The sequence below is a fragment of the Acinonyx jubatus genome, chromosome B2 (assembly GCF_027475565.1).
Source record: "Acinonyx jubatus isolate Ajub_Pintada_27869175 chromosome B2, VMU_Ajub_asm_v1.0, whole genome shotgun sequence".
Classification (NCBI taxonomy): Eukaryota; Metazoa; Chordata; class Mammalia; order Carnivora; family Felidae; genus Acinonyx; species Acinonyx jubatus.
In genome coordinates, this window is record NC_069385.1 from 46,296,494 (window position 1) to 46,309,643 (window position 13,150).

The 13,150-nt window shown below is 47.0% G+C and overlaps 2 protein-coding genes across 3 annotated transcripts in view; one reads left to right on the forward strand and one right to left on the reverse strand.

Moving 5' to 3' along the window:
• The window catches only part of LOC106968336 (amine sulfotransferase-like), a 65,228-nt gene that overhangs the window by 44,351 nt on the left and 7,727 nt on the right, over nucleotides 1–13,150 (reverse strand). The gene's annotated exons all lie outside the window — the stretch shown is intronic.
• LOC128315541 (uncharacterized) lies at nucleotides 7,056–9,316 on the forward strand. Its single transcript, XM_053222346.1, has 2 exons — nucleotides 7,056–7,671; nucleotides 8,513–9,316. Exons 1-2 carry the CDS (start codon nucleotides 7,164–7,166, stop codon nucleotides 9,121–9,123), a joined length of 1,119 nt encoding a protein of 372 aa, XP_053078321.1. The 5' UTR covers nucleotides 7,056–7,163; the 3' UTR covers nucleotides 9,124–9,316.

Consider the following 13,150-nt stretch of genomic DNA (forward strand, 5'->3'; position numbering starts at 1 on the left):
ATTCACTCTAAATGTCAATGGACTAAACGCTCCAATCAAAAGACATAGGGTATCAGATTGGATAAGAAAACAAGACCCATATATATGCTGTTTACAAGAGACTCATTTTAGGTCTAAAGACACCTACAGATTGAAGGTTAGGGGATGCAGAGCCACCTATCATGCTAATGGTCATCAAAAGAAATCTGAAGTGGTCATACTTATATCAGGCAAACTAGATTTTAAAATAAAGACTATAAAAAGAGATGAGCAAGGGCATTATGTTGTAATTAAGAGATCTATCAATGAAGAAAATCTAACAATTGTACATATTTATGTGCCCAACATGAAACCACCCAAATATATAAATCAATTATCACAAGCACAAAGAAACTCATTGATAATAATACCATAATAGTAGGAGACTTTAACACCCCTTATAGCAATGGACAGATCATCCAAGCAGAAACTCAACAAGGAAACAATGACTTTGAATGACACACTGGACCGGGTGGACTTAACAGATATATTCAGAACATTTCCTACTAAAGCAGAAGAATACATATTCCTCTTGAGTGCACATGGAACATTCTCCAGAATCACGTACTGAGACACAAATAAGCCCTCAAAGAGTAAAAAACGATTGAGATGATAACATGAATATTTTCAGACCATAACGCTATGAAACTTGAAATGAACCACAAGACAACATATGGAAAGACCATGAATACTTTGAGATTAAAGAATATCCTACTGAAGAATGAATAGGTTAACAAAGAAATTAAAACAGTACATGTATGTCAATGAAAAGGAAAAACTGACAGCCCAAAACCTTTAGGAAGTAGAAGCGGTAGTCATAAGAGGGAAGTATATAGCAATCTAAGCCTTCCTAAGGAAGGAAGAAAGGTCCCAAATACACAACCTAACTTCACACCTAAAGAGCTGGAAAAAGAATAGCAAACTAAGCCCCAAACCAGCAGAAGAAGGGAAAAAATAAAGATTAGAACAGAAATAAACAATACCAAACAACAACAACAGCAACCACAACAACAGCAATAGATGAACAAAATCAGGAGCTAGTTCTTTGAAAGAATTCACAAAATTGATAACCCCTTAGTAAGATCAATCAAAAAGAAAAGGAAAATACCCAAATAAATAAAATCACAAAAGACAGAGGAGAGATGACAATCAACACTACAGAAATAGAAACAATAATAAGAGAATATTATGAGCAATTATATGCCAACAAATTGGGCAATCTGGAAGAAATGGAGATATTCCTAGAAACATATAAAATAAAAAACTGAAATAGGAAGAAATAAGAGAACATGAAAAGACCCATAACCAGTAAAGAAATTGAATCAGTAAACAAAAATCTCCCAAAAACAAGAGTCCAGGGCAGGATGACTTTCCAGGGGAATTCTATGAAATAAGTAAAGAACAGTTAACACTATTCTTTGAAGCTGTTCCAAAAATAGAAATGGAAGAAAAACTTCCAAACTCATTCTATGAGGCCAGCATTACCTTGATTCCAAAACCAAAGACCCCACAAAAAAGAGAACTATAGACCAATTTCCCTCGTGATCATAGATGCAAAAAGTCTCAACAAGATACTAGCAAAGCAGATCCAACGATACTTTAGAAGAATTAATCACCATGACCACCTGGGATTTATTCCTGTGATGCAGGCCTGGCTCACTATCCACAAATCAATCAATGTAATACATCACATTAATAAAAAAAAAAAGATAAGGACAGCGTGATCTTCTCAATAGATGCAGAAAAAGCATTTAATAAAATATAGCAACCTCTCCTGATAAAAACACTCAAGAAACTAGGGATAGGATAATAATACCTGAAAATCATAAAAACCATATATGAAATACCCACCACTAATATCATCCTCAACCAGAAAAAACAGAGCTTTCTCCCTAACATCAGCAACACGACAAGGATGCCTACTCTCACCACTGTTTGTCAACATAGTGTTGGAAGTCCTAGACTCAGCAATAAGACAACACAAAGAAATAAAAGACATCAAAATTGACAAGGAGGAAGTCAAACTTTCACTCTTTGCAGACACCATGATACTCAATGTGGAAAACCCAAAAGACTCCACCAAAAAACTGCTAGAATTGATACATGAATTCTGCAAAGTCGCAGGATATAAAATCAATGTACAGAAGTGGGTTGAATTTCTATACACCAATAATGAAGCAGCAGAAAGAGAAATAAAGGAATCAATCTCATTTACAAGTGCACCAAAAACCATAAAGTACCTAGGAATAAAATTGGCAAAGGGATGAAAAATTTATACACTGAAAAGTATAGAAAGTTTATGAAAGAAATTGAAGAAGACACAAAAGATGGAAAAATGTTCCATACTCATGGATTGGAAGAACAAATATTGTTGAAATGTCAATACTACCCAAAGCAATCTACATATTCAATGAAACCTCTATCAAAATATCACCACTGTTCTTCACAGAGCCAGCAAAAACAATTCTAAGATTTGTATGGAACCAGAAAAGATCCTGAATAGCCAAAGTAATGTTTAAAGAGAAAACCAAAGCTGGAGGCATCACAATTCCAGACTTCAAGCTGTATTACAAAGCTGTAGTCATCAAAACAGTATGGTAATGGCACAAAAACAGACACATAGATCAATGGAACAGAAGAGAGAAATGGATCCAAAAATGTATGGCCAACTAATATTTGACTAGCAGGAAAGAATATCTAATGGAAAAATTACAGCCTTTTCAGCTAATGGTGTTGAGAAAACTGGACAGCAACATGAAGAAGAACCAACCTGGACACTTTCTTACACCATACACATAAATAAACTCAAAACAGGTGAAAGACCTAAACATTAGACAGGAAGCCATCAAAATCCTAGAGGAGAAAACAGGCAACAACCTCTTTAACTTTGGCCACAGAAACTTCTTACTTGATGTGTCTCCAGAGGCAAGGGAAACAAAAATAAAAATGAATGACTGGAACCTCATCAAGGTAAAATAGCTTCTGCAGAGCAAAGGAAACAATCAGCAAAACTAAAAGGCAAGAATAGAAGGAGGCATTTTCAAATGACATATCAGATAAAGGGTTAGTATCCAAAATCTATAAAGAACTCATCAAACTCAAGACCCCCTAAAAAATAAAACCAGTGAAGAAATGGGCAGAAGACATGAATAAACACTTTTCCAAGGAAGACATCCAGATGGCTAACAGACACATGAGAAGATGCTCAACATCATTCACCATCATGGTACTACATATCAAAACCGTAATGGCACCAGTCAGAATGGCTAAAATTCACTACTCCGGAAACAACAGATGTTGGTGAGGATGTGGAGAAAGGGTTTTCCCTTTCATACTGCCAGTGACTATGCAAACTGGTGCAGCCACTCTGGAAAACAGCGTGGAGTTTCCTCAAACAATTAAAAATAGAACTACCCTTTGACCCAGCAATTGCACTACAAGGTATTTATCCAAAAGATAAAGTGATTCGAAGGGGCACATGCACCTGATAGGCACAGCACTATCAATAGCTAAATTATGGAAAGAGCCCAATGTCAATTTACCGATGAATGGATAAAGAAGAAGTGGTATGGGGATCATCGGAAGATGGCGGCATAGGAGGACGCTGGGCTCACCGCGCGTCCTGCTGATCACTTAGATTCCACCTACACCTGCCTAAATAACCCAGAAAACTGCCAGAGGATTAGCAGAGCGGAGTCTCCGGAGCCAAGAGCAGATGAGAGGCCCACGGAAGAGGGTAGGAAGGGCAGCGAGGCGGTGCGCGCTCCACGGACTGGCGGGAGGGAGCTGGGGCGGAGAGGCGGCCTGCCAGCCAAGCAGAGCCCCTGAGTTTGGCTTGCAAAAGCGGAGGGGTCTGACGGAGTGTGTTCCGACAGCAAGCGGGACTTAGCATCTGGGAGGTCATAAGTTAACAGTTCTGCTCGGAAAGCGGGAAGGCTGGAGGACGAAGGGAGGGAGAGTTGCTGAGCCCCGGGAAGACAGAGCTCAGTTTGGCGGGGAACAAAGGCGCTCGCCAGTGCCATCTCCCTCGCCCATCCCCCAGGCAAAATCCCAAAGGGAACCAGTTCCTGCCAGGGAACTTGCTTGCTCTGTGCAAACACCCAACACTGTGCTTCTGCGGAGCCACCCCTCCGACAGCGGGTCTGACTCCCTCCCGCTGCCACAGGGCCCCTCTGAAAGGGCGGGCCTACGCCGGCCAACTCCATCTTGTTCTGTGTCCTCCACCTTGAGTGACTATGTCCCCGACATGACCCCTTTTCCGGGAAAATCGCAGAAACCTCAGACCGCGCCTCCTCCCCTTGAGTAACCTCCTGCTCACCCATTCAAACTTCCTGATCAAAACACACCCAGCAAGGGGCGCCTGGGTGGCTCAGTCGGTTAAGTGTCCCACTTCAGCTCAGGTCACGATCTCGCAGTCCGCGAGTTCGAGCCCCGCGTCGGCTCTGTGCTGACAGCTCAGAGCCTGGAGCCTGTTTCAGATTCTGTGTCTCCCTCTCTCTGACCCTCCCCTGTTCATGCTCTGTCTCTCCCTGTCTCAAAAATAAATAAAACGTTAAAAAAATAAAAAAAATAAAAAAACACACCCAGCGACCTGTGTAATAGGACTCCGACCCTTCCCCAGCCAATCGGCCCAGGCCACGACCCTTCCCCAGCCAATCGGCTGAGGCCACAGCCGTTACCTCACCAACTGCCCCTAGACCCCTATAAAACCTTTGTGCTTTTGAAACTCGCTCTCTCTCCCTGGTATCTCACCGCTGCGTCGGTGCAGGTAGGGGATTGAGCTCGAGCTAGCTCAAATAAAGGCTCTTTTGCTTTTGCATCAGACTCGGCTCCCTAGTGGTCTTTGGGGATCACGAATTCTGGGCATAACATTTGGGGGCTCATCTGGGATCCCCAAGACCCCCGAGGGACCCTCGACCCGGAGAGCCTGACTGGCCACGGTTAGTGTCTGTCTGGTTGTTCTGTCTTTTCTGTGTGAGCTCATTTCTGGAATTCTGGTAGTGTCCGACGCAGTCTAAGTGGATGCACAGGAGGACCACGGGCTGGGAGTTTCAGAAGACGTTCCAATTCTCCCTTCTGGAGGGACGTGGAATCCCCTCAAAGGTCTGAGATGAGGCAGGTCGCTCCCGCTGGTCGGTGTGAGGCCGTTGTCTTTGGAGGGATGTGGAATCCCCTCATCGGTTTTGGAGGGACGTGGAATCCCCTCAAAGGTCTAAGCTAGCTTTCAGTTTTGCTTCCATGGAGTTGGAAGACTTTCTAGGGGCCCTCTGTTTCTGTGTTTCTCTGTTTTGTTCTGTGGACTTACTGGACAGATGTTATGGGACAGACTCAGACAACCCCTCTACCTACCCTCTTGGCTTAAGCCCTTCCTAGCCCCGCTCCCTCCGGACCAAACCCATTCTTGCTTTGCAGGGGACAAAGAAGGAAAACAAGAAAAGTCTTACCCAGCCTTCAGCACCCCTCTACCCTGTCCTACAGGGGGGTACTGAAGAAGAATTAATTTTTCCTCCCCCGTATAACCCCTCTAGGAGACCGGAAGAACACCATACTCCCCCTCCGGGGGAGGCAGACACTGTTCCGAGAGCAGGAGGCGGAAACGCTCCAGTGGGAAGCCCGCCCTTTACCAGACAAAGGGCTCAGAGGGAGCAATCCGCCTCCGCTGCCAACTCCACTATTCTGCCCCTGCGAGCCACCGGACCCCCAGACGCGGAGGGGAATCAGCCCCATCACTATTGGCCTTTCGCCACTAGTGACCTCTACAATTGGAAAGCTCAGAATCCTAAGTTTTCCGAGAAACCGGCAGGGCTTATTGATTTATTAGACTCTGTTCTTTTTACCCATCAGCCCACATGGGATGATTGCCAGCAGCTTTTGCAGGTCCTGTTCATGACTGAAGAAAGAGAAAGAATCCTCAATGGGGCCCGAAAACTAGTTCCGGGCGCAGACGGGAATCCTACCACCAACCAGGCTCAGATAGATGCCTCCTTCCCCTTAACTCGGTCCCGGTGGGATTTCAACACGGCAGAAGGTAAGGAGAGGCTCCGGGTCTACCGCCAGACTGTAATGGGGGGTCTCCGAATGGCTGCTAGAAAGCCAACCAATTTGGCCAAGGTAGGAAATGTACAACAGGGAAAGATGAATCTCCGGCTGCCATTTTAGAATGGATCATGGAGGCATTCCGTACGTATACCCCCATGGATCCAGAGGCTCCGGAAAGCAAGGCAGCTGTTATCATGGCCTTTGTAAACCAATCGGCCATAGACATTAGGAGAAAATTACAGAAAATAGATAGACTAGGAGAAAAAAGTCTGCAGGACTTACTGGTGGTAACCGAAAAGGTATATAACAACTGGGAGCCTCCTGAGGACAAGCAGGCTCGTGCCATGGTGGCTGCCAGCAGTAAGCAGACTCGAGACCTGGCCAGAATACTAATAGCTACCACTGCTGACTTCCCTGAGGAACAAGACCGCCGTCTCCGGCAGCTGGCAGACGACGCAAGAAAAGGTAAAGGAACCACCAAGGGGGGTGGGGGGGAGCAGAGGCTGCAGAAGGATCAGTGCGCATACTGCAAGGAGATAGGGCATTGGGCCCGAGATTGTCCAAAAAGGGCCGGCGGGAAGGGAAGCAAGACTGATTGAGTAAAAGTCCTAGAGCTAGATGAACTAAGTGATTAGGGGAGTCAGGGTTTAGACCCTCTCCCCGAACCCAGGGTAACTCTTAAAGTGGAGGGGACCCCTGTTGACTTCCTTGTCGACACCGGAGCACAACATTCGGTCCTCCACACCCCACAAGGAAAACTAGCCAGCAAGAAGTCCTGGGTACAAGGGGCAACTGGTATGAGCCAGTATTCATGGACTACCCGAAGAACAGTAGATTTGGGAACGGGCCGAGTATCCCACTCCGTTATGGTAATACCAGAATGCCCCTACCCTCTGTTAGGACGGGACTTACTGACCAAGATTGGAGCTCAGATAACTTTCAGACAAGGGGGGCCTTAGATCACTGATGGCAAGTGCCACCCCATCCAGGTCCTGACCATGAAACTGGAGGATGAATACCGCCTCCACCAGGAGGCGCTCCCGAGAGAGGATAATATAGACTGATGGCTACAAGAATTCCCTTCGGTTTGGGCAGAGACGGGGGAGATGGGACTAGCCGCTCACAGGACCCCAGTCCTGGTAGAGCTCAAGCCAGGAGAGAGTCCGGTAAGGCTCAAACAATACCCCATGTCTCAGGAGGCCCGGAAGGGGATCCAGCCACACATCCGGAGACTACGAAGCCTAGGGGTACTAGTTTCTTGCCAGTCTGCCTGGAACACCCCCCTACTGCCGGTCAAAAAGCCTCAAACAAATGACTACCGACCAGTACAAGACCTCCGGGAAGTAAATAAGAGGGTCGCGGACATACACCCAACTGTTCCCAACCCATATACTCTCTTGAGCTCCTTGGCGCCCTCCAGGGTCTGGTATACTGTACTAGATTTAAAGGATGCCTTCTTCAGTCTGCCGCTGGCACCCCAGAGCCAACCCTTGTTCGCCTTCGAGTGGCATGATCCGGAGGAGGGCTACAGTGGGCAACTCACCTGGACACGGCTACCTCAGGGATTCAAAAATTCACCCACCATCTTCGACGAGGCACTACACGAGGACCTGGGTGAGTATAGAAGGGAGCATCCTGGCCTCACCCTTCTACAGTACGTAGATGACATCCAGAATGCTGCTGACACGGCCAAAGACTGTGAGCGAGGGACCCAGGACCTGCTGGCTACCCTGGGGGCCTTAGGCTACCGGGCATCCGCGAAGAAGGCTCAGATATTCAGGGAGAGGGTAAGTTACCTGGGATATATCCTGGAGGGTGGACAGCGGCGGTTATCAGATGCCAGAAAAGAAACTGTCCTAAAGATCCCTACTCCCACCTCCCGAAGAGAAGTGAGGGAATTCCTAGGATCAGCCGGCTACTGCCGCCTCTGGGTTCCAGGTTTTGCTGAGATCGCCAGGCCCCTATATGAAGCTACCAAAGAGGGGAAAACATTTAAATGGGCTGAAAAAGAAGAAACTGCCTTTAGTCAGTTAAAAAAGGCCCTCTAAGTGCCCCAGCCCTGGGCCTACCAGACATTGCGAAGCCCTTCCACCTCTTTGTAGACGAACATAAGGGAATAGCAAAAGGGGTTCTAACTCAAGCCTTAGGCCCTTGGAACCACCCAGTGGCTTACCTGTCTAAGAAACTAGACCCAGTGGCTGCCGTCTGGCTGCCATGCCTAAGAATTATTGCGGCGACAGCACTCCTAGTCAAGGATGCAGACAAACTGACCCTAGGACAGGAGATCTGGATCACGACCCCACACGCCATTGAAGGGGTCCTGAAACAGCCTCCTGATGGATGAGCAACACACGTGTGACTCATTACCAGAGCCTCCTACTCAACCCTCCACGAGTGCGGTTCCACCCCAGTGCAGCCCTCAATCCTGCAACCCTGCTGCCCGACCCTGACCTAGGTGCTCCACTACATGACTGTGTGGGAATCCTGGAACAAGTACATGGATTCCGGACGGAACTGACCGACCGGCCCCTCCCCAATGCCGAGGCTACTTGGTTCACTGATGGCAGCAGCTTTGTGCGAGATGGACACAGGTATGCGGGTGCAGCGGTGGTCACCGAAACGGACACCGTATGGGCGGAGGCTCTACCCTCCGGAACATCAGCCCAGCGGGCGGAGCTCATAGCCCTCACCAAGGCACCGATGCTGGGAGCTGGAAAATGGCTTAACATCTACACAGACAGCCGTTATGCATTTGCCACAGCTCATATTCATGGGGCAATTTATCAGGAGAGGGGGTTACTGATGGCAGAAGGACGGACTATAAAAAATAAGCAAGAGATACTTAACCTGCTCATGGCCTTATGGCTTCCTGCCAAGCTAGCCATTATCCACTGCCAAGGGCACCAAAAAGCTGATAACCCAGTAGCTAGAGGTAATCAAAAGGCTGACCAGGCAGCCAAGGCAGTAGCCCTTACTTCAGTCCCCACCATGACCATACAACTACCGGATCCGGGAGACCCAGTTTTACCAGACCAGACCAAATACTCCCAGGAGAAGTTACAGTGAATCAAGAAACTCCCCATGGACCAGGAGATAAAGGGATGGTGGTATACACCTAACAAGGAGCTCGTGCTGCCAGACCGGCTCAGAGTCTCAATATTAGAGCACATGCATCGGTCTACTCATATGGGGGCCCGAAAATTAAAAGACTTAATCTGACATGCCAGAATCAAGATTCACCAACAGGACACCAAAATAGAGCAAATTGTATCTGCCTGCAAGATCTGCCAACTCACCAACGCGAAAGCCACATCAAATAAAAAAGAAACCAGGCTCAAAGGCACCAGACCGGGAGCCCGATGGGAAGTCGACTTCACTGAAGTAAAACCAGGAAAGTATTTATAGACACCTTCTCTGGCTGGGTGGAGGCATACCCAACCAAGCATGAAACAGCTCAGACGGTGGCTAAGAAGCTACTAGAAGACATCTTACCCAGGTATGGTTTTCCTGCCATGGTAGGATCAGGCAGTGGACCAGCTTTTATCTCACAGGTAACACAGGCAGTAGCCAAGGTGGTGGGGGCAAACTGGAAATTACATTGTGCTTATAGGCCCCAGAGCTCAGGACAGGTAGAAAGAATGAATAGAACCCTAAAAGAGACCCTTACCAAATTAACCATGGAGACTGGCAGGGACTGGGTGACTCTCCTATCATACGCCCTTTACCGGGTTAGAAACACTCCTTACACTCTGGGTTTTACTCCCTACGAGATCATGTTTGGTAGGCCACCCCCTGTTATTCCCAGCCTTCGAGCTGAACTTATTGCTGAGTTTAAAGATCAAGAACTTTTTCTTTCCTTGAGAGGGCTCCAGAGGGCACACGAGGACATTTGGCCGCGCCTCTGTGCCATCTACGAGGCTGGCCCGACCCCGACACCTCATCAGTACAGGCCGGGAGACTGGGTCTATGTCAAGAGGCACCACAGAGAGACCCTCGAGCCACGCTGGGAGGGACCCTACATCGTGGTGTTGACAACCCCCACCACTCTCAAAGTAGACGGCATCGCGACCTGGGTCCATCAACCCACGTTCGGCCAGCGGACCCCTCCTCCATCTGGAAGGACTTTGCCACGCGCTGGGCCATCAGTCAGGACCAACACAGGACCAACACAACCCGCTCAAGCTGAAGCTACAGTGCATTTGACCCACCTAATATTGGTAACTCTGTTAACTCTGCTTGTCATTGCTCATGCTGCCAGGAGTTCCCACGCCCCCCAAAACATGACCTGGCAGATCACAGACACCAGCTGGGGACAATACTTAATCAGACCTCCCAGACCACCCCAGGGACATTTGCTTCCCAGAACTTTGCGTAAACCTCCAAACTCTGTTCCCCTTGTCACCATAAATGCAGCCGGTCCCATGATTGGGTCCGTAAGCTACATGACAAGGGGGAATGAAAGGGCGGGCCTATGCCGGCCGACTCCATCTTGTTCTGTGTCCTCCACCTTGAGTGACTACGTCCCCGATATGACCCCTTTTCCGGGAAAATCGCAGAAACCTCAGACCGCGCCTCTTCCCCTTGAGTAACCTCCTGCTCACCCATTCAAGCTTCCTGATCAAAACACTCCCAGCGACCTGCGTAACAGGACTCCGACCCTTCCCCAGCCAATCGGCCGAGGCCATGACCCTTCCCCAGCCAATCGGCTGAGGCCACAGCCGTTACCTCACCAACTGCCCCTAGACCCCTATAAAACCTTTGTGCTTTTGAAACTCGCTCTCTCTCCCTGGTATCTCACCGCTGCATCGGTGCAGGTAGGGGATTGAGCTCGAGCTAGCTCGAATAAAGGCTCTTTTGCTTTTGCATCAGACTCGGCTCCCTAGTGGTCTTTGGGGATCACGAATTCTGGGCATAACACCTCCTGAAGTGGATCACCTAAGGAGAAGCGAGCTAAGCCTGCTCCTCCTGCCCCCGTGCACCTTGCCTACCCACCCCAGCTAATACGCCAGATCCCCAGCACCACAAGCCTGGCAGTGTGCAAGTAGCCCAGACGGGCCATGCCACCCCACAGTGAATCCTGCCCCTAGGAGAGGGAAAGATAGGGCACACACCAGTCTGACTGTGGCCCCAGCAGTGGGCTGGGGGCAGACATCAGGTCTGACTGCGGCCCCGCCCACCAACTCCAGTTATACACCACAGCACAGGGGAAGTGCCCTGCAGGTCCACACCACTCCAGGGACTATCCAAAATGACCAAACGGAAGAATTCCCCTCAAAAGAATCTCCAGGAAATAACAACAGCTAATGAACTGATCAAAAAGGATTTAAATAATATAACAGAAAGTGAATTTAGAATAATAGTCATAAAATTAATCACTGGGCTTGAAAACAGTATAGAAGACAGCAGAGAATCTCTTGCTACAGAGATCAAGCGACTAAGGAGGAGCTGAAAAAACACTTTAAACGACATGCAAAATAAAATAGATACGACCACGGCTCGGATTGAAGAGGCAGAGGAGAGAATAGGTGAACTAGAAGATAAAATTATGGAAAAAGAGGAAGCTGAGAAAAAGAGAGATAAAAAAATCCAGGAGTATGAGGGGAAAATTAGAGAACTAAGTGATACACTAAAAAAAAATAATAATATATGCATAATTGGTATCCCAGAGGAGGAAGAGAGAGGGAAAGGTGCTGAAGGTGTACTTGAAGAAATAATAGCTGAGAACTTCCCTGAACTGGGGAAGCAAAAAGGCATTGAAATCCAAGAGGCACAAAGAACTCCCTTCAGACGTAACTTGAATCGATCTTCTGCACAACATATCATAGTGAAACTGGCAAAATACAAGGATAAAGAGAAAATTCTGAAAGCAGCAAGGGATAAACGTGCCCTAACATATAAAGGGAGACCTATAAGACTCGTGAGTGATCTCTCTTTTGAAACTTGGCAGGCCAGAAAGGCATGGTAGGAGATCTTCAATGTGATGAACAGAAAAAACATGCAGCTGAGAATCCTTTATCCAGCAAGTCTGTCATTTAGAATAGAAGGAGAGATAAAGGTCTTCCCAAACAAACAAAAACTGAAGGAATTTGTCACCACTAAACCAGTCCTACAAGAGATCCTAAGGGGAATCCTGTGAGACAAAGTACCAGAGACATCGCTACAAGCATAAAACATACAGACATCACAATGACTCTAAACCCGTATCTTTCTATAATAACACTGAATGTAAATGGACTAAATGCGCCAACCAAAAGACATAGGGTATCAGAATGGATAAAAAAACCAAGACCCATCTATTTGCTGTCTACAAGAGACTCATTTTAGACCTGAGGACACCTTTAGATTGAGAGTGAGGGGATGGAGAACTCTTTATCATGCTACTGGAAGCCAAAAGAAAGCTGGAGTAGCCATACTTATATCAGACAAACTAGACATTAAATTAAAGGCTGTAACGAGATGAAGAAGGGCATTGTATAATCATTACAGGGTCTGTCCATCAGGAAGAGCTAACAGTTATAAATGTCCATGCGCCGAATACCAGAGCCCCCAAATATATAAAACAATTACTCATAAACATAAGCAACCTTATTGATAAGAATGTGGTAATTGCAGGGGACTTTAACACTCCACTTACAGAAATGGATAGATCATCTAGACACATGGTCAATAAAGAAACAAGGGCCCTGAATGATACATTGGATCAGATGGACTTGACAGATATATTTAGAACTCTGCATCCCAAAGCAACAGAATATACTTTCTTCTTGAGTGCACATGGAACATTCTCCAAAATAGATCATATACTGGGTCACAAAACAGCCCTTCATAAGTATACAAGAATTGAAATTATACCATGCATGCTTTCAGACCACAATGCTATGAAGCTTGAAATCAACCACAGGAAAGAGTCTGGAAAACCTCCAAAAGCATGGAGGTTAAAGAACACCCTACTAAAGAATAAGTGGGTCAACCAGGCAATTAGAGAAGAAATCAAAAAATATATGGAAACAAATGAAAATGAAAATACAACAATCCAAACGCTTTGGGATGCAGCGAAGGCAGTCCTGAGAGGAAAATACATTGCAATCCAGGC

What these genes read in the sequence shown, in the direction of transcription:
- LOC128315541 (XM_053222346.1), top strand. Translation starts at nt 7,164, where the DNA reads ATGGGACTAGCCGCTCACAGGACCCCAGTCCTGGTAGAGCTCAAGCCA. An exon ending in GGCACTACACGAGGACCTGG is followed by an intron (nt 7,672 to 8,512) that starts GTGAGTATAGAA and finishes ACCCTGACCTAG; the next exon opens with GTGCTCCACTACATGACTGT.